The sequence below is a fragment of the Zootoca vivipara genome, chromosome 7 (genome assembly GCF_963506605.1).
Source record: "Zootoca vivipara chromosome 7, rZooViv1.1, whole genome shotgun sequence".
Taxonomy (NCBI): Eukaryota; Metazoa; Chordata; class Lepidosauria; order Squamata; family Lacertidae; genus Zootoca; species Zootoca vivipara.
Genome location: NC_083282.1, coordinates 77,359,313 through 77,380,187, shown reverse-complemented (window position 1 = coordinate 77,380,187; position 20,875 = coordinate 77,359,313). Strand labels below are relative to the sequence as shown.

Sequence of the window (20,875 nt, the reverse complement as noted above, 5' to 3'; positions counted from 1 at the left end):
GAAGGTCTCAGGTTCAATCCTGGCATCTCCAGTTAGGACTGAGGAGGTCACTTAAAATAATACCGACCGAGAACAAGAAGTATAACAATGTGATAACATAATCTTGTATATAAACAGTAGAATGTATCATTTGATGTAATAAACCAGAAATGGTAGTTGAAAGAAGTCAACAGGGAAGGGGGAAATTGGAAAATGTATGTTTAACAATGATATTGGATATTTGTTTTGAGAAAAGAAAATTAATAAAAAATATTTTTAATAATAATAATAATAATACAGACCAACAGGATAGCTCAGCTGGTTAAAGCATCTTGCTGATAATGCCAAGGTTGCAGGTTTGAGCCCCATAGGGAAAAGCTGCATATTCCTGCATTGCAGGGGTTTGGATTAAATGATCCTCAGCTCTATGATTCTATTACCTTGATGGGCTAAAGACTGACTTGGTATAAAACCGTTTGTCTATTCCTAGGGGAGTATCAGTAGTGGCAGAAGAACATTGTATTTAGGAGCTCCTAATCAGTTTCCAGCACACTCTGAAAACCACTGCATGCAGCTTGCTTGCTTTTCTGCTTCTTCCACCTGTAACCCCCCCCCCCCACACACATACATTCCACACGCATTAGTGCATCCGCCCCAAATGACATTGCTCTCTGCAGTTTCCCTACAGCTTCCCTAGCAGATGACAGGAATCTTCTGGAACGCAGTCTCCAAGGAGGCAGAAGAGACTTTATTCCACCACCACCCCGAAAAGCACGAATAAACGCATTTGCTTGCAACATGAAAGATTAAAAACCTTGCGCACTTTGTCCCCTCCTTTAAATGCCTGCACTTTAATTAAAAGAGCAGTCGCCCTCTTTGAAAAGTTGTGCGGAATAAACTTGCACCATCCTCTCCAAAAACAGAATGAATTATGTATGCCCTGCGCTCCTCTCTGTTAGGTTTAATGCACCGTAGATGCACTTGCTATCAGCAATGGTGCTATATTGCATTTCACTTAATCATCACAATTTTAAAAAGAAAAGCAGAGGAAAAGTACACAAAGCCTGGCCCGTCAGATTTTTATTTTTTTTACCCTTGATTTTCCATGGAGTGTATTTTCCAGATTCTAAAATAGATGTGCCATTCTGGGTGCAAAGGGGCATGTGGGAAACTTTCCTATGCAAAAGACAACCTGGTTCTATCATTAGGGAACTTTGAAACCCTATTCAAAAGTTCACCTGCTACAGGATTAGGATTGTGCATGGAGGAGAATGGAGATGAGCTCATCAGCCCCATCCTTTTATGTCACCTCTTGATCTCTCAGATCCATAAATTCCCATGGCTTGGGAACTGAACTCCTTTGGCAAGCAACCTTCGCTGCTTGTGTCAGCTCTCCGCACATTTTGAAAGCCTGGAAGACCAGGGTTCTAGATTGTACAGTTCATGTGTACAGCAGGCTCCCTGCTACAGTAATTCAGCCCCAGACATATGGAGGGCTATGGAGTCAAGTGACGAGAACATGATGGAGGGGGCATGTTCAAGCTAGACGCTAAAAACTCGAGCGGAGCTGGAACTGTCCCTTGCATGATTCCAGTTACATGGAGGAGAGGTACTTCCAAAGAGGGCTTGAGTTCTCAGCTGTCCATGTTGCACTGATGGTCAAAATCCCACTCCAGGTTCAACACATTTAGGAAGGGGGCTTAACATTGTAAATGGGCCATGGGGGTAAGGGGGGAGGTCTGCCCCTGGTGCGATCCAGGGGGGTGACATCGCCCCAGGATGCATGCCCCTTGCCACACACACCCCCCGACATGTGCCACACACCCTAGGACGCATGCCACACCCCCTGGGATATGCACTAGCCACACCCTCAGATGCAGTACACCACCCCCAGTGCCGGAGCAGGTAGCTTTGTCACTGCCTGGAATTGAAGCTGGGACCTTTTGCGTTCAACTTTCCTGGCACTTTTTCTCCATATGGCCATTGGCTACAGCAAGCTTAATGATGTGTATGTATACAAGCCAACCTCATAAGCTAGGTCTAAACAAACCACAAGACCAGAGCAAAAGCTGTGAGATTTAGGGAAAATGGGGGGGGGCAAATATCTCACTTCCCCCCTTTTTTAAATCCCTTTTGCTTTGTTCAGCCTTTAGAGAGCAGTATAGCCATTCTTTTACAGCTCGTTCCTGTAGTTCAGATTGCTAGAAGCCTTGTTTTTGAACAAGAAGTGAGATGTAGGAATTGTATAGAGAGAAAGGGATGTACTGTGGCTCAGCAAAAGGACACACACCATGCACGCAAAAGGTCTCGCGTTTCATCTCTGGTAAGGGATGTGAGAAGGCAGTGGTTTCTGTTCCTACCTGTACTCATTACAATCTGTTCTGCTTCTATTCTGCAGCACTCTGGTTTTCACCAAATACTACATTATACACCATGCTGTCTGCTATGGCTGAATTTATGTCATGATTTCTGTTACCATTATCACCACCATGCTTGGTTCGGGTGCATGAGCTCTGGCACACCGAAACCCCGAGGAAAACTTACATAATTTGCATATTTATGAAACCTTCCTAACTTATATTCATTGCAATGTAAGGGAGGTAGATTGAGATGCAAAGTTATTTCCCCCCCACACACACTCCATCCAAACTCCCTCCAGCATAGTCAATTGGGGGTTGAGATTGACCTGCAACTGGTGCCCACTGATTTCAACAGGTCTGCTCTAAGTATGACATGAATACAAGCCTTCATGTTCTGCTTCCGGCTTTGATTCAGCTATATGCCCAAATTCACACAGCTTGTCCAGGCTCCTCCTGTTATTGTCTTCCTGATAAAAGAATTGTCAGATGCTTCGAGTTTCTGAAGGAGCCGATTAGGTCTGGGAATACTACCATTAATAATTCTTCTTCTTCTTTGGCAATCACTCGTAGCTGAGTAAGATTGTCTTCCATAAACACGGTTTTAACAATGGGTCCGTAAGTGACTGTGGAGGCCAATTCTGGATCCACACGTCCATCCACAGTGGGGACATTGGTTTTCAGGCGGGAGTTGATCACGGTGTGGATTTGCCAAGCATGCCTTCCTCTTACCACATTTCTCCCTTGCGTCCTGAGATCGAGTTTCTTCAAAGCCCATGACACCTTTGGTAAAGGCTGCTCTCCAACTGGAGCACTCGTAGGCCAGTGTTTCCCAGTTGTCAGTGATTAATAACGCACAAGTGTTTGAAAGGTATTTATCAGCCTTTCAGAGCAATCCTTCAAGAGCCGTCCTCTTGTTAATTTACTTTCATGTTATGGGTGCAATTGGTGTTCTTTACGAATGAAAATGATATTTACAGCAACTTGTGTTTTGTTCCCATATGTTGTTGTAAGATGCTTTATTGATTCATGAGTTGTTGTTGTTGTTGTTGTTGTTGTTGACAATGTTGTTGTTGTGTTTATTTTTAGAGTAATGCAGGGCCTGCAGTTTTTTGGCTTCTCCTGTTTCTTTTAAAATACCCTTCAGCCATGGCAGCAGTTCAAGGTGAAATGGAAGGAATCTTTCGAAGTAGAAGACAAAAAATTGGACAAATGCCTGGAATCAGCCAAGAGATTTTAGACTGCACACCCATTTTTGGTTAGTAATCTCACATTTGGAGCCGGCCTCAGGCAATTTTATACCTTCCATGAAACTTTTTTTTAAACAAACATTTTATTTATTATTACACATATATCCTGCCTTTGCTCCAGAGAGCAAGGTAGCATATATGGTTCTCCCCATCCCCATTTTTTTTTTGCCTGAACAATCCTGTGAGGTAGGTTAGGCTGAGAAATGGTGTCTGGGTCTAGGTCACCCAGTGAGTTTCATGGAGAAGTGTGGATTTTAACTCTAGTCTCCCAGGTCCTAGCCCGACACCCTAACCACTAGACCACACTAGCTCACAGCAGTACCACTGGCTCCTGGAGTCCCTGCATCCATCCCATGCGCCTCTTTGGCATCCAATTTCCCTTCACATATGGACCCAGGACCACCAGATTCTCTACTGTCCCTACATTTCTGTGGTCTGCGTTGTGGTCTGTTTCCAGATACCACTATTATGGTTATAGCTGTCTTCATGTGGCCCAGTTATTCAGTCTTTCTGAATCTGTGCAGAGCCGGCCCTATCATTAGGAAGAGTAAGGCAATCATCATTGGGGCAGGGCCTAGATACTTAAAGCAGGATCCCTGCTTCAGACCTTTAGCCTCAACATGTGGTCATGAGGGGGCATAATGATGGGGGCAAGGAAAGCATCTCCCCCTCAGATAACTTTAATCACCTGAGGAGAGAACAACTGAAGCGGCCTAATATCTGCACTTCTGTGCAGGAAACGGTACATAACTCTCATATGATGGCACTTGCTCAAGTATTCCATTACATGTGTCCTGTTTCAGTCATGCTGGGAACCTACAGGGAACTGAACAAGACTTGGAAGGACTGGTTTTGAATGGGAAAACATCAGAAGCTGGTGTTACCATTAAACTTTACAGGACCTTGGACAGGTCCTAGGCACCCATGAATTACTTTAACAATGCTAACATAACCAACTGAGGTCCTAAGTCATGGTGGTGGCCTCTTCAGTGCTTGGGCAGAACCCTGGTTTGAGAACTCTGGCATTCTTCTGGTACGATTTGTATCTTCTCATCCAAGGGATTAGAGGACTTGGGGTCCATGGCGAGTCAGTGGAGCTCCTCATTGGAGGAGCCTGAAACTACTTCGGGGATAGAGTCAGACATCACACCTCCCTATGCTGGGTGATCCATGGAGTGTTATTAATTGCTGGGCCTCAGGCTCACTTGGGAAGTGCAGGGTCCCTGAGGAAGACTCATATCTGTGGAATCCTCAGTCAATATCTGAAGTGCAATAAGTTGGCTGGCACTTAATACCTCTTTCACTCACTCTCACTCCCCTAAATTTCTCTGAAATGCACATCTAAATTGCTGCTGAGCCTCCCCTGCAACATTTATGTGAATGTGTGGCTATTCTTATTGTGTAGTTGTAAAGGGAAGAGAAATACTTCTTCATTTGTTGTTGTTGTTTAGTCGTTTAGTCGTGTCCGACTCTTTGTTGACCCCATGGCCCAGAGCACGCCAGGCACTCCTGTCTTCCACTGCCTCCCGCAGCTTGGTCAAACTCATGTTAGTAGCTTCGAGAAAAATTTCCAACTATCTCGTCCTCTGTCATCCCCTTCTCCTTGTGCCCTCCATATTTCCCAGTATCAGGGTTATTTCCCAGCATCAGGGTCTTTTCCAGGGAGTCTTCTCATGAGGTGGCCAAAGTATTGGAGCCTCAGCTTCAGGATCTGTCCTTCCAGTGAGCACTCAGGGCTGATTTCCTTCAGAATGGATAGGTTTGATCTCCTTGCAGCCCATGGGAATTCTTCATTCGCATCTGCCGAATGTAGGACTCCAACATGCGCTTATATAATCATTGCACAAGCGCCCGATTCAACATCAAATTTATTTGCGTCTCTCAAGAGAAGTAAGGTTGTGCCTAATGTTCATGGGTGAATATTTCTGGCATACAAAGGTCGCATTCTACACCACCCCCTCCCAAATCTTTACCTTTTCAGATTGGTTCACTGTCCCTCTGTGGAGCTGCTTCGGCACCATTTTTTAAAATCCTCATTCTTGTTGGCTGCCTGATCCAGCCAGTCAAGGAGCACAAAGCCAGCGTGATCACAGTACCACATAACCAATCAGGGCTGGCTACGTGATGATGTCATCAATCCAACTAGAGTGGCAGCCATGCCTCCTGCCCTCCCTTTGAATGGGCAAGAGTCATTGTCATATTTTGCAGGGCCTCCCAAGCTATCACAAAGTCCCTTCACCCACATTTCATCTCATTGGGCAATGGAGGAATGCCCAAATTTCCTTGTTGGCTTTTGGAGGAACACTCAGATAATTAAGGTGTCAATTTACGCAGCATTTCTAACTGATGATGGACTTTAAAATCCCTAGTTTAGTCATCTCTTCCCTCCCAAATGTGGAGAAAAAGTGGTGCAGTGTTGCCAACTTTGTGATCAGAACTGAGAAATCTAAAAGACAACAAGGTACCCCTAGACCACCATGTCCTTTCATTAGATGACTCCTTAGGCACAAGGAGTATTTTAAGTCACTACGTCTTGTTCCAAGCACTGCAACTCCTACATTTGCACCATAGTGCCTTTGCCACCGACCATGTTTCCTTAAAGAGGAATGTTCATTAACTCTGTTCAAAACTGCTATTAAAACAGGGTTGATTTGTCCCGGCAGTGACACATTTTCACACCATTCTTCCTGCTAAAGATCAGCATATGCCGTTTAAGGACCTTTTTCGGCTGCTAGGGAAGATGGGCAATAAACCTGTTCAAACCAAGAATGCTCAAGGAGGCTAAGACTCTAAGTACTAAGCACAACTGCTTGGAAGTAATTGTGCCATGGCCAAACAAAAAACAATAAAAGCTCCGAAACTGCATTGCTCCAGACTGCTGGTGGGGACTGCGTGACCGAATGCCCCTTTGAAAGAAAAATCCTTATGCAAACCAGCAGATCCACACTATACACTTAAAGCATATTCCATGCACAAAGTAGATCTCCCAGTATTCCCAGTATTTTTGAGGGGAGGAAGCCACTTGCTTTAAATGTGTGTTGAATAGCCTTTTAATGTATGGTGTAGATCTGCCCATAGAAAAGTATGTAGTTTATTGGTGAGAAAAATCCTAGCCTAGCTTTCACCCTGTCATGAAGTTTTCTATTCATTCATTCATTCATTCATTTATAAAGGGTCATTCCATTCTTTCCCAGCTAGAAATTGTAGCGGTCTAGTTTAGGAACTTTTTGATCTTGCTATAAACTAGTTTTTCTAAACAGCCTCTGAATTCTGGTTCCACAGGGAGCTCAAAGAGATATGGATTGTTTTCCCCACTTTAATTTTATCCTCACAACATCCATGTGAGATAGGTCACCCAGCAAATTTCATGGCTGTGTAGGGAATTAAAACCTGAGCCACATGGCTCCAGTCTTTACTTTCTGACAGTGACCCCATACTGGCCTCCCACACTGTTAAAGAACACAAATCTGTGTTGTGAAATAATTGGAGGGAGTTCTTAAGTCTTTGAGATGTAGGTATGAGGTATGAATGGTCATAGTGCTGTGAGATAAGTATAGTACAATATATGTGCATTACTACCGGTAGTAGTAATTACACACACACACACACACACACACACACACACACACCATTTTCAGCCATCAAGATGGATTTAAGGGTAGAACACTAGAAATCCACTAGAAATCTAATGTCATGAAACAGAATATCTTTCAAACAAACAATAAAACTTAGGCTATTTATGTTATTTGGTATGGTGTATTAAAATGTGGCAATGTACTGTTATGCTATAAACTGTAAGGAATGGGATGGTGGTTTTATAAAGAAATGGAGGGGAATAGCACACACCTGCTGTTTGCACTTAATGTATTTGCAGCAGGAAACCTTGGTGTAACCATGATGTACCTCTGGCAAATGTAAGGAATAGCAAATGTAAGGAATCTAATGGACTGGCAAATGTAATAGAAGGAATCTAAGGAACAGAAGAGGGATGCGGGTGGCACTGTGGGTTAAACCACTGAGCCTAGGGCTTGCCAATCAGAAAGTCAGTGGTTCGAATCCCCATGACGGGGTGAGCTCCCGTTGTTCGGTCCCAGCTCCTGCCCACCTAGCAATTCGAAAGCACATCAAGTTGCAAGTAGAAAAATAGGTACCACTCCGTCGGGAAGGTAAATGGCATTTCCGTGCACTGCTCTGGTTCGCCAGAAGCTGCTTAGTAATGCTGGCCATATGACCTGGAAGCTGTCTGTGGACAAATGCTGGCTTGCTCGGCCTATAGAGTGAGAGGAGCACGCAACCCCAGAGTCGTCTGCGACTGGACCTAACGGTCAGGGGTACCTTCACCTTTACCTTTAAAGAACAGAGGAGGTTGCTTTATACTAAGTCAAGACCCTTCCTCCATCTAGCTCAGTAATACACTGACTGGTAGTGGCAATCCCAGATTTCAGACAGAGGGTCTTTTCCCCAGCCCCACGAGGAAATGCCCATGATTGAACCCAATACTTTCTGCATGCAAAGCATGTTCTGTACCATTGAGCCACAGCTGCAAGGCTCTTCCTTTTTCACTGCCAGGAAAAAAAACAGGACTAGACTCCTTATCGCTTTTCCTTTGCTGCCAGTTCAGTTTCTCAGGAAAGAGTAGGCAATCTTGCATTTCCTAAAGGATATCTCATGGTGGAATTTTCTTAAGTGAATTTGCAGTGTTAGAAAAGTGAGCCATCTCCTTGGCACACAGAGATAAAGGCAGCTGCTCCTACCTTTGCTCTTTTGCATGTTTATTGGATGCAGTAATTCCCCCTCCCCTTTGCTTCTCCCATTTGTACAGACAGCGCATTGAATGAAACGCTACGTTTGACAGCAGCTCCTTTCATCACCAGAGAGGTCCTTCAAGACATGCGCCTGAAACTGGCAGATGGCAGGGAGTACAGCCTGAGAAAAGGAGATAGGCTTTGCCTCTTTCCATTTATAAGCCCTCAAATGGACCCTGAAATTTATGAGGAGCCAGAGGTAAAGCTGCACCATTCCGAATCATGTTCCTCCTGACAGTTTCCTCCACAGATTCCTTTCACTGTGTGGCTTTTTTAAATCCACTGGGCCAAGTACTGTGACAATGCCATGTGCAGCATCCTTGAGACCACAAGAAGATCCTGATGGCTCTGGCCAATGGCCCATCTAATCCATCATCCTCTTCTTACATTGGCTCACCAGTTGCTTACGGGGAAGCCAACAAGCAGGACCCGAGCACAGCAGCACCCTCTCCACTGGTGATTCCCAGTACAGCAACTGATATTCAGAGGCACACTGCCTCAAATGATGAAGGTAGAACAGAAACTTCATGGCTAGTAACCGCTGAAAGCCTTAACATCCATGATTCTGCCTAATCCTCTTTCAAAGCCATGCAAGCTGGTGGTCATCATTCTATCTTCTGCAAGTGAATTGCACAGTTTAGCTGCCTGCTGTGTGAATAAGGGAATCTATCAGCTTTCTTGGAGGAACCCCAAGATCTGGTATTATGACAGAGGGAGTAAATGTTTTCCTCTATCCACTTTCCCCACGCCTTGCATAGTTTTAACCACCTGCATCATGCCTCCTCTTAATTCCATTTTCTTTAAACTAAAAAGCCCCGAATGCAGCAACCTTGCAACCATTCCTCAGCGGGGGATGGCTTCATCTCCTTGATGGTTCTCATTTCTCCTGCAGCCTGACATGGGCATAAACCCCATGCCAACATGTCAAAACAGCACAATAATGACAGTGTCACAATCCCATGCCTTTCTGGGGAGGATTGTGTGTGTTTCAGTATTCTTAACGCCATGCTAGCATACAAACTGGTACTGCTACCAGTTTCTCAAGGATTTCCATTTTCTTCTAAAAGGAACAAGATAGGTTTGAAAGCGCTTGTTGACATCTCAAAGGGGAGGGAGGTACAATTTCCAGTGATAAGGAAAGGCAGTTTGGATGCTCAGCAGACTTATTGCCCCACCAAAGACTAGCTGAACCAGAAGGAATGCTTCATCCTGCACCTAATGACCTTAAGTCATTAGGTGGGTAGGCAAACTAAGGCCCGGGGGCCAGATCCAGCCCAAATGCGTTCTCAATCTGGCCCGTGGAAGGTCCGGGAAGCAGCGTGTTTTTACATGAGTAGAATGTGTCCTTTTATTTAAAATGCATCTCTGGGTTATTTGTGGGGCATAGGAATTCGTTCCCCCCCCAAAAAAAAATAGTCCGGCCCCCCACAAGGTCTAAGGGACAGTGGACCGGCCCCCAGCTGAAAAGGTTTGCTGACCCCTGCAGCTTATGCCATGTTAGCTTATGGAATTCACTTCAACAGGACGTGGTGATTGCCACCAATTTAGGTTATTTTAAAAGGCAACTTTTAAAACCATAAAGAAGGCTGATCGCCGAAGAATTGAAGCTTTTGAATTATGGTGCTGGAGGAGACTCTTGAGAGTCCCATGGACTGCAAGAAGATCAAACCTATCCATTCTGAAGGAAATCAGCCCTGAGTGCATGGGCGTACCCAGGATCAAAACTAGGGGGGGGCAAGGGGAGGGGCCAAGGCACGGAAGGGGAGGGGCCACAAAGTGGGCGGGAACGGCGAACTCGCGCTCCGCCGGGCTGTGCCCCTCCCTAGAAGCAGGGCTGGTGGGCGGAGGCGGAGCCCAGCCCAGCGGAGCGCGAGTTCGGCGTTCCCGCCCACTGCGCCGCGCTCCCTGGTTCCCCGCCGCGCTTGGCCTTGCCTGAGGGCGCGCCGGGGAGCTGGAGGGAGGGTGCGGCGTGGCGGGGCGGGAATGGCGAACTCGCGCTCCGCCGGGCTGTGCTCCGCCTCTGCCCACCAGCCCTGCTTCTAGAGTAGGGCAGCTGCCCTAACTTGCCCCGTGGTGGGTACGCCCTTGCCTGAGTGCTCACTGGAAGGACAGATCCTGAAGCTGAGGCTCCAATACTTTGGCCACCTCATGAGAAGAGAAGACTCCCTGGAAAAGACCCTGATGTTGGGAAAGATGGAGGGCACAAGGAGAAGGGGACGACAGAAGACGAGATGGTTGGACAGTGTTCTCGAAGCTACCAACATGAGTTTGACCAAACTGCGGGAGGCAGTGCAAGACAGGAGTGCCTGGCGTGCTCTGGTCCATGGGGTCACGAAGAGTCAGACACAACTAAATGACTAAACAACAACAACAAAAGGCAACGGGGGGGGGGAAGGGAGGCAAATTGATGGAAGATCATGCTTCCAGTGGATGCTTCTGAATATCAGTTGCTGGGGAACAACAGGAGGAGAATTACCCTCATGTCGTGCATGAGGGTTTCCCAGGGCATCTGGCTGGCCATTATAAGGAAAATGGATGCTAGACAAGACGGCATCTTGGATATGATCTAGCAGGGCTCCTCTTGTGTCCTTAAGCACATTCTATATGAAATGTGTTGCTTGACAGGAGTGCCGAGGCAGACAGAGAAAAACAGACTGCCCTTTTGCAATTCATCATTTGGACATACTGATCTCACTAATCTCTCATCCTGCCATGTGAAATAGTGGAGAGCAACAGAGAGAGGGCAAAAGTTCCCATGGCTTGTGGATGTCGCATACACTGTATCAGCTTGGCTGGCAATGGCGAAATCCTCCATCCGTAAGTGCCTGAGCTGTTACTGTCAACACCGATCTGGCTCACCTGTTCCACCCTCGGTAGCGCTCCCAGAATTACTCTTGTGATAGAAATCTTAATGGATCTACACAGCCATTGCAGGTTGGATATTAGATATGCCAACAAGCCATGATTTCTTGTATCCAAATCACAAAGAGCCGATGGTTCACATAAACATATGGACACCCTGTGTTTTTCCTACACCTGATTATTCTGTCTTTGGTGACTGGCTGCTGAATGGGTGAACTGATTTGATTGGGGGGAAAGATGGCGTTGGGTGATGAGAAAATTTCCATCTGTGATGTTAGATCTGAAGTGGCTCATTCACACACACAGCATCTGTTGGTTTTACAGTCATGTGTGAACCTGCTCAGGTAATACGTGTCCCTCAAAAAATTGGCTCTCAGGACCAATTCCAGGAGTAAAAATAATAACTCTCTGGATGTAAAAATAGAATGATGTAATCCAGGAGTTCCCAAACTGTGGATCTTGGACCACTAGTGGTCTACGAGATTTATTTAGGTGGTCCATGGCATATCTGAGTTACATATTCATACCAATTTTAATTTTATTTTTATTGCTTCTTTTACAATTACACTGGCTGCAACAGGCAAAAAAATAATGAATGGTCTGCCAAGACCATCAGTAATTTTCAAATGGTCCGAGGGTTGGGGGGCAAACTTCAGGAACCACTGATGTAAAGAGTGCTAAGTGCAGACCAGAATTGATGAGTGGAATTCCTTTTTGGCTGTTGCTGTGACAACCTAAGGCACTTCTTTAATATATCAATGAGTTTCTCCTTCTCTGTCTTCCTACCTCCCTTGCACCAGCACCATGTTAATTTTCTCTTTGTTAACAAAGAATCAAACTGGGATTGCTTCCTCTTATGAACAGCCTCCCAGGGACCATTATGGCAGAAACGATGCTGATATTATTGTAACTCAAGTCTCATTAAATTATTGTTTGTAAGGTTGCACGAGGCTCACCTGCCTCTCAATTAGCAAGTAAATTCCTGTGTTCTATTTCAGGATCCAGAAACAAAACAAAAAAACCCAACAACATGTTATAAAGTATTTCTTAAAATGCTCCTCAATGCCTTACATGACAGATTTAATTTGGAGCAACCAGAGACTCTCTGAGTAAGCTTAGAAAAAAGTAAGGTTGTTAACCTGAATCGCAATTAAATGTTCTGCTTTTACCACATTAAGCTTCCAGGCATCTATGATTTGAGAGCAAACATCTTTCAGCTCCCCAGGCATTTCCATCCCCTGCTAAAGGATCCAGATGTGGATTTTGTAGAGGAGAAGGAAATGGTCCTAAATGCCTAAAGCATTGCCAAGGTGGCACTGTAGCCATCAGATGGGAGACTGGTGCTGTGGGCTGACTGGAAGGGTGTAGAGGAGGTTCTGGCTTTGAAATGTTGTTCCATTCCACTCCCAAGGACAGCCAAAGAGACTTAGATTGAGCATCAATACAATCAACAGCCAATTCTAAATGCTCTTCCTCCTTTGCCATAGAGTGGGCCTCAGGCAGACAACTGGCTAGAAGAAAGCAATGCATCAAAGATTCTTTTACTTCCATCTGCCCCAAGGAAACCCCCATTAATTTTAAAAGAGTTTGTGGAGGAGAGCTTACTGTGGATTTCCCCCCGTGTTGCCACTCTAAGTTTCCTCTTGTATCTTGTGACTGAAAAGGGTGCAACGGGGTAGCCAATATGATGTTCTCCAGGTGTTGTTGGACATCAGCACCAGCCAGCAAGGGATTGTGGGAGTTGTTGTCCAATGACATCTGAAGAACACCGCACAGGCTATCTCTAGTTTACAAACCAAGGATGGTCATGTAAACAATGTGCCTTGCCACAGGAACTTTTATCTTTTATTATTGTTGCCATATATCTATCTCTGTCTCTGTCTCTGTCTGTCTCTATCTCGGTAAAGGGACCCCTGACCATTAGGTCCAGTTGCGGACGACTCTGGGGTTGCGGCATTTATCTTGCTTTATTGGCTGAGGGAGCCAGCGTACAGCTTCCAGGTCATGTGGCCAGCATGACTAAGCCACTTCTGGCGAACCAGAGCAACACACAGGAATTCCATTTACCTTCCCGCCAGATAAATTTACCTATTTATCTACTTGCACTTTGATGTGCTTTTGAACTGCTAGGTTGGCAGGAGCTGGGACCGAGCAACGGGAGCTCACCCTGTCGCAGGGATTTGAACCACCGACATTCTGATCAGCAAGCCCTAGGCTCTGTGGTTTAACCCACAGCGCCACCCACTGTGTGCATATATATAATCTATATCTATATCTTCCAAACAGATTCCTGCCCATGACTCAAAATACTTGCGCTCTGCATTTGTAATGTTTCCTAAAAGAAACATTTGCTCACTTTGAACCTCTTCTTTTTTCAGAAATTCAGATATGACCGATTCCTCAATTCGGATGGCACAGAAAAAACAGATTTCTATAAAGGAGGGAAAAGCCTCAAGTATTACTCCATGCCATGGGGAGCGGGAATAAATGTCTGTATTGGAAAGTTCCTTGCAGTCAATAGCATCAAACAGTGAGTGAATTTGTCATGTTGATATAATGACCGCCTCTCGCAATAATTTCGATCGTAAGAAGCTAACGCTGGCTTGTAACAGAAAATGACAGCATGGCGTTTACTCAGAAGTAACTCCCACAATGGTTGATAGGGATTACTCCCTAGTAAGTCGCATTGCAGCCCAGCACTGGCCATGGGGACCAGATCAACATCTGAAGAACCACAGGTTCCATATCCCTGGCCTGTCTGAAACGCTGGAAAGTTAGTTGGTGTAGACTTGCCTGGTCTTCAACCTGGTGCCCCCTGGATCTTTGGACTACAAGTTCCATTATTGCTGGCAATTGGTTATGCTGGCTGGGGCTGATGGGGATTGGAGTCCAACAACATTTGGAGGGCTCCAGGTTGGTGAAGGCTGGTGTAGACAGTATTGAGATGGACCAATATGGCAGCTTCCTATCCCATACAGGATTCCCAGTCACATGGAAGGGGCCCTGTGCATGTAGGCACATTGCAGGGAGATGCACAACCAACACATGTAGGGTGGAGAAGACAGAGCCTGCTCCTAGCCGACCTCCTAGCCATATGCATAGTTCAGAGGAACAACTTACATTGTTATTAATTCAATTTATGAGCTGCTTGAGACATAAGAACCATAGCTGCCAAGTTTTCCCCTTTCTCGCGAGGAAGCCTATTCAGCATAAGGAAAAATCCCTTAAAAAAAGGGATAACTTGGCAGCTATGATAAGGACTCTCCAAGTGACTTACCGAATTTCAAAAGCATAAAGCATGGCATGAAATCAGGAAAAAACTAACAACGTATTGCAATAAAAGCTGTACAATAGCCTGTAAAATAAACCCAATAAAATAGCAGTGAAAACGTTCCATCAATATAGAGAAAAGCCATCGGAGTTCTGTCAAGCACAGAGGACAGACTTCCCACTCCTTTGCTGTCCTGGATTTCCCCTGCGTACAGGGGGGAGGTTCAAAAGGTATCCACGTGGTGCTCAGAGAACAATCTGCACCTAAACATTGGCAAGACAAAGGAGATGGTGTTGGGCTTTTGGAGGAAGAGAGGGGAGCTAGCCCTGTTGTATATCGGGCGGGGGGGGGGGGCTGTGTGGAGAGAGTCTCTTCCTTTAAATTCCTGGGAGTCCATCTTAGTGAAGACCAGGGGTCAGCAAACTTTTTCAGCAGGGGGCCTCAGACCTTGTGGGGGGCCAGACTATATCTTTTAAAAAAAATATGAATGAATTCCTATGCCTCACAAATAACCCAGAGATGCATTTTAAATAAAAGGGCACATTCAACTCATGTAAAAACATGCTGATTCCCGGACCGTCCGCAGGCCGGATTTAGAAGGCGATTGGGCTGCATCCGGCCCCCGGGCCTTAGTTTGGGAACCCCTGGTGAAGACCTTACTTGGAAGGTCAATACAGCCCAGGTGGTTAGGAAGGCCCAACAGAGACTTCATTTCCTTAGGTTCTTGCGAAAGAACAATGTTAGACAACTACTGATGATTTCCTTCTATTGGTCCACGATAGAAAGTGTTCTCTCATACTGCCTTATGGTGTGGTATGCTGGTTTGACAGCCATGGACAGAGAGCCCGACAGAGGGTGGTGAAGACAGCACATGATATCGTGGGCTGTCCCCTGAGTCCGCTATAAATTATCGCAGGAGTCCGTTGCCTCAGAAGAATGAGGAACATTCTCAGGGATTACCGTACTCACACCCTGGCCAGCACTTTTTTAATCTCCTGCCCTCGGGCAGGAGATATAGAAGCATGATAAGCCACACCAACAGGTTAAAGAACAGTTTCTACCCGTGGGTCATGAGGCTGCTGAATGGAAGACAGCAACATTGCAGCTGACGTTCGGGGTTGGTGGTCGTACGACAGCACACAGAGTGTAACAAGGACTGAGAGATTGGGGGGGGGGCTCGTTTAATCTCACTGTAAACAAGTGGTACAGTGACAATAAAGTATTTCTAATTAATAATAATAATAATAATAATAATAATAATAATTTATTTATACCCCGCCCTCCCCAGTCAAAACCCGGGCTCAGGGCGGCTGACACAGTAAAATTACAATTAGACATAAAAGAAAAAATAATTAATTAAAATATAGGTTAAGATACAATTTAAGTTTAAATGCAGCCTCATTTTAAAATAGCCCAAATCAAAACCATAGAGAGGAAAATATATGAGTCAGACTGAGTCCAGGCCAAACTAGACTCAGGGCCTCAACTAGAGCCAGGGCCTTTTCAGCATTGGCCCCGACTTGGTGGAACGCTCTCTCACAGGAGACCAGGGCCCTGCGGGTTTTGACATCTTTCCACAGGGCCTGCAAGATGGAGCTGTTCTGCCTGGCCTTTGGGTTTTGATTTGGGCCATTTTAAAATGAGGCTGCATTTTAAAACAATTTTTAAATCTAAATTATATTTTAATGTGCATTTTAATCAATTGTTTTTCTTTCTTTTACATTTTATTGTAATTTTATTGATGTCAGCCGCCCTGAGCCCGGCTCTCACTGGGGAGGGCGGGGGTATAGATAAAATTTTATTATTATTATTACCTTGCGGTAGAGGTTCAAGCACACCCCAGGAGATGCAGGTTTACACAGTTAAAGTAGATTAAACCACCCAGTTGCCCTAGTGCCACAAATCCGCTTTAAAAAAAAGAATCAGTTTGGAAAGTGACAGGGAATTGCACTGAAAAGTATGGGATGGGCATGTTATTACCAGGAAGATGTATGAACACCCTGAAGGCAAATCAGGATGAATCCAGGTTCAATGCTTGTTACCTCATAACTGTCCTGCAAACAAATAAGAATGAATGCTCAGTAAAGACTGGATATGATTTAACTTCCTCTTAAGCTTTGGTGCAAGCAAATCAGGAAGAATGCTCAACTAATATGTCATTTGGAGGAGCCCTAGGTGTGATCAGATGCCACCCCATCTGTCTATATTAATTTAAAATGAGCAGGTCACAGGATTTTCAAGTTTATCTACCATAAACCATACCAAGCGGTCAGTTGTCATCCATTTATTTTTCCATGGAAAGAAATGTTAGGTAGCATTGCTAAGCAATTGTAGGCTGCAGCTTTGATTCCATTAAAAGAAAATCATACAAGCTTATCACACTGTTTTATGCACACTTATCTGGGAGCGAGGCCCATTGAACACAGGGGAAGCTATTTCTGAGTAGACATGCCTACAAGATTACTTTGTATGGCTGCAACCCATGCACACTTAACCAGGAGTAAGCTCCTCTAGACTATACTGTTAAACTGTGGTTTCCATTACAGTTAAGAGCTACTGGATAAAACAGAACTTTTTTCATGCTCTATGGGGCCATACAGCAATCTGTGCATCTTACAAAATTGGAATTGTTGGAATGCTCTATTTAAAGTATTGCTCTCCTGGTTTATTATCCATACTATCTATCTTACATTTAAAAAGTACAGAGCCAAGATCTTGGAGGCCACTACTTCCATCTTTCTCTCCATCCCTACCCAACAGGCTTCTTGGCATGGGGGGCAGCGGTGTGGGGGGGTATAGATTGATCTTGCCAGAGGTCTAACTGATAGCTCACCAAATGCTTTTGTAAGGATGCATGAAATCAGGCCCAGGGCCACATGTTGTCACATTCCTGTCTTTGACCTTACTGACCAGATTTTTTTCCCTCATTTCAGGTGTGTTTTCCTCCTCTTAAGCTATTTTGATTTGGAGCTGAAAGATCCCAATGCAACAATCCCAGCCTTCAACAAGGAAAGATACGGCTTTGGAATGTTGCAGCCAGAGAAAGATGTCATCATTCGATATAAACTGAAAGCTCAGTAAACTTGCACATTTCTTCCCCTTATCATCAAGCTATTCTGGATATCTATTCATGTTCTGCAAGAAAACAGCTGCTCACTGGTTTCAGATGAAATTTATTTTGACATGACATGGGTTGCTAAGGTATATTTTATATGTTATAGCTACAAAGAGGGCACAATAAATTGTTCTCTGTGGCATCTGCAAGCTGCTCATTTGCAAAAGCTAACCGGATGGCTATTGGGCCCCTTCAGACAGGTGTTTTCTGCAACATGTCATTGACTCAATAACAGTGGTGAGCTTATACCGGACCAATCCATACATCATTCTCCTTTCTTCTTTTGTGATGCTGCCCCAATGCCTTCTGGGGGCACTCTCTTACACTATACTGCAACAAAAGTGGAACATTTAAAAAACCCAACAACCTTGACAGCATTTGATGTATAAAAAGTTCCAGGATTTCATCAGGAAACTACAGGGCACGTACCTATTGCTAGCAAAGCAATATGTTTCCCCAAAACATTTCCATGCACAAACTATTGAAAGTTGGAGCATGTGTAACTGCCCTGATACCATCACCATGGATGCATGATAACAAAAGAATGTCTGGAGGAGCCCTTGGTGAGTTTCACCACACCATTGCAGGCCAATATGGTGTACAGTGGTACCTCGGATTAAGAACTTAATTCGTTCTGGAGGTCTGTTCTTAACCTGAAACTGTTCTTAACCTGAGGTACCACTTTAGCTAATGGAGCCTCCCGCTGCTGCCACACCGCCACCACACAATTTCTGCTCTCTGAAGCAAATTTCTGAAGCAAAGTTCTTAACCCGGGGTACTATTTCTGGGTTAGCGGAGTCTGTAACCTGAAGTGTCTGTAACCCAAGGCACCACTGTATATCCCAAAAAACTGGTGGAAAATTGCAGGTGCCATGTGGAACCCTTTGAAGTGATTCCCATGCAACAGGCACAAGAAGACAATAAGCCCCCACTTTGATCCACAAATAGGGGGTCATAGAATTGCAGAGTTGGGAGGGACCCAACTGGTTCATTGCCCTGCAATGCAGGACTATGCAACTGATCGAACCTGCAACCTTGGCATTATCAGCAGGATGCTCTAACCAACTGAGCTAGTGGCTGAAAATATGTTTGATGCAAATTTGCCAGGTTGACCTGTACTTCTTAGGTTAGTGATTTATGCTTTAGGGCTTTTCCGGGACTCAGATGTCTGCAGATTGCAGAAGGGTGATCCAGACAGCAGACCAAGAAACTGCCAAAGCTAGCCTGAACAAAACAGGCCGAGTGTGGGTCACTCAGCAATTGTTTTCCAAATCCCTAGATTTTTTTATTTTTTTTATCTCTTCCCCTCACTTCCTGGTCTGGTTTCCCCCCAACTTCTGTTTTATCACCAAGGCTGCATCTACACAGCTATTTTTTAAAAAACGCTCTGAAAACACTCTGAAAAAGCCGTTTTAAAGCTCACAAAGGAAAATTTCACAGAGTTCCGATTTCAGCTTCACACCACCATCTGGTGTCACAATGTTATAAGACATTTATAATGTTCTATTTTTAGTAATGTAGCTGAGTCCTAAAAGCTTGCAAGCCTCTGTATAATTACTTTAGAGTAAGTCTCATTGAGCTGGGTTGGACTTACTTCCAGGAAAACATGGAAAGAAAATCCAGTCATTCTCTGGATCACACAACCTTACCAGGGAGTAAGTTCTATTGAACTCAATGGAAGTTTATTCTGAGTTGACATGCATTGGATTGTCCTGTTAATTACTATAGTTAATGGAGGAGAGTCAAAATATTAAATAGTGATAAATTACCAAACAAACAAACAAATCTCTAGCCACCTTTTAAAAAATCACTAGTGCACTTTTTGCCTTCCGTTGCTAATGTTTTAATGAAGCCAGCCAGCAGCAAGTATATGTAGAATTGTAGAGTTGGAAATCACAGCTAAAAATCTGTGGCTGGTGGCCATCCAACCTCTGGGGTGGGTGCTGAGTACAGCAGAAACAACAAAAACCATGACAGTTGAAAAACCTTCTCATTGTTTTTGTTTTCAAGTTAGGGTTTGTATAATGCTCGTTATACACAAAGTAGACCTCTTGAAATTAATGGGCATGACTAACAGGTTCATTCGTTTCAATGGATCTTCTCTGAGCTTTGAATACAACCCTTAGAATTTTACTTTGCACAGGGCTTCCACGGGCAGGGCTGACTATGTGAATCCCCCCTAAGCATCCTTAGGCCAGCCATTGTCTCTCAGGCCTCCCTATCTACAATATGGAGATAATAAATTAATAGTGACCTACTTTATAGCGTGCTGTGCAAGCATGACTGAAATATGAATGTGAAGTACTTTGAATACTCTTAAAAGGCTACAATGTTGGACTCAAACTGGAGGAGACCTGACTTCCAATCACACATGACCCAGTCACTATGGCCAGACCCTCAAGATGTCCCTATTTTCCAGGAACAGTACAGGATTTTCAGAAGCCATCCCAGTTTCTGATTTTGATCCTGGAATGTCCCAATCTTCCCTAGGACGTCCCTATTTTCACCTGAGAAATGTTGAAGGGTATGTACTGCTATGGATAAAATAGAGGAGAGGCCCACATCACGCACCGCCTTTAGATCATAGGTGGAAAGATGAGGCATAAAGTTAATACTGTGGTAATATATCCCACGATTATACAACCACTGGGCTTTTTTTTTTTGACAACTTGCCAGTTGTTGTTCTCAGTTAATTGGCTCTGAATTAGTGTATTGATTTTCTTCAGTCGTTTTTCTCTCTTCCCTTTAGTCCTGCTCGCATGACATGTCTGTAGATATGAGTGAGCGGATGGGTGGAGATGCAAGAGGCAAGATTGTGCCCTCCTGGCCTCCATGCTTGCATCTGTTCACCAACCAATCTGAGTAGAACCTGTCCATGAAAAAATGGCATCCCTGGAGGCTCTCTCTGTACAGCCGGGATCTCTGGAAAGGCGATGGTCTCAGATGAAATAGTCAAATAACAGTCCAGTAGTTATTACTTTTCCTAAAGCCTTCGAAATGACACTTTGTTCCATAAGCTATTACTGTTTACAAAATAGTCATGTGAGGGCAACTTAGCTTCAAATACGCCAGAGATTGTGCGGACAGAAGAGTTAAACCTTATGATTGGGGATGTGTACATTAAAAACACAACTTGAGCTTTTGTTACAAACACCTTTATTGCACTAAAATGTTTTCAGTGGCAGAGTCAGATGTGTTTCACAACTGAGTAAAGACATCTTTATTTTTAAAGGCAC

At 44.5% G+C, this 20,875-nt stretch overlaps 1 protein-coding gene across 1 annotated transcript in view; it reads left to right on the top strand.

Moving 5' to 3' along the window:
* The window catches only part of PTGIS (prostaglandin I2 synthase), a 46,091-nt gene extending 27,078 nt beyond the window's left edge, over positions 1-19,013 (top strand). Inside the window, exons 7-10 of the mRNA XM_035123856.2 lie at positions 3,426-3,594; positions 8,409-8,590; positions 13,632-13,783; positions 17,458-19,013. Coding sequence (XP_034979747.2) covers positions 3,426-3,594; positions 8,409-8,590; positions 13,632-13,783; positions 17,458-17,605 — 651 coding nt within the window. The 3' untranslated portion in view covers positions 17,606-19,013. The remainder of the gene's footprint in view (positions 1-3,425; positions 3,595-8,408; positions 8,591-13,631; positions 13,784-17,457) is intronic.
* The last annotated feature ends 1,862 nt before the right edge of the window (positions 19,014-20,875 follow it).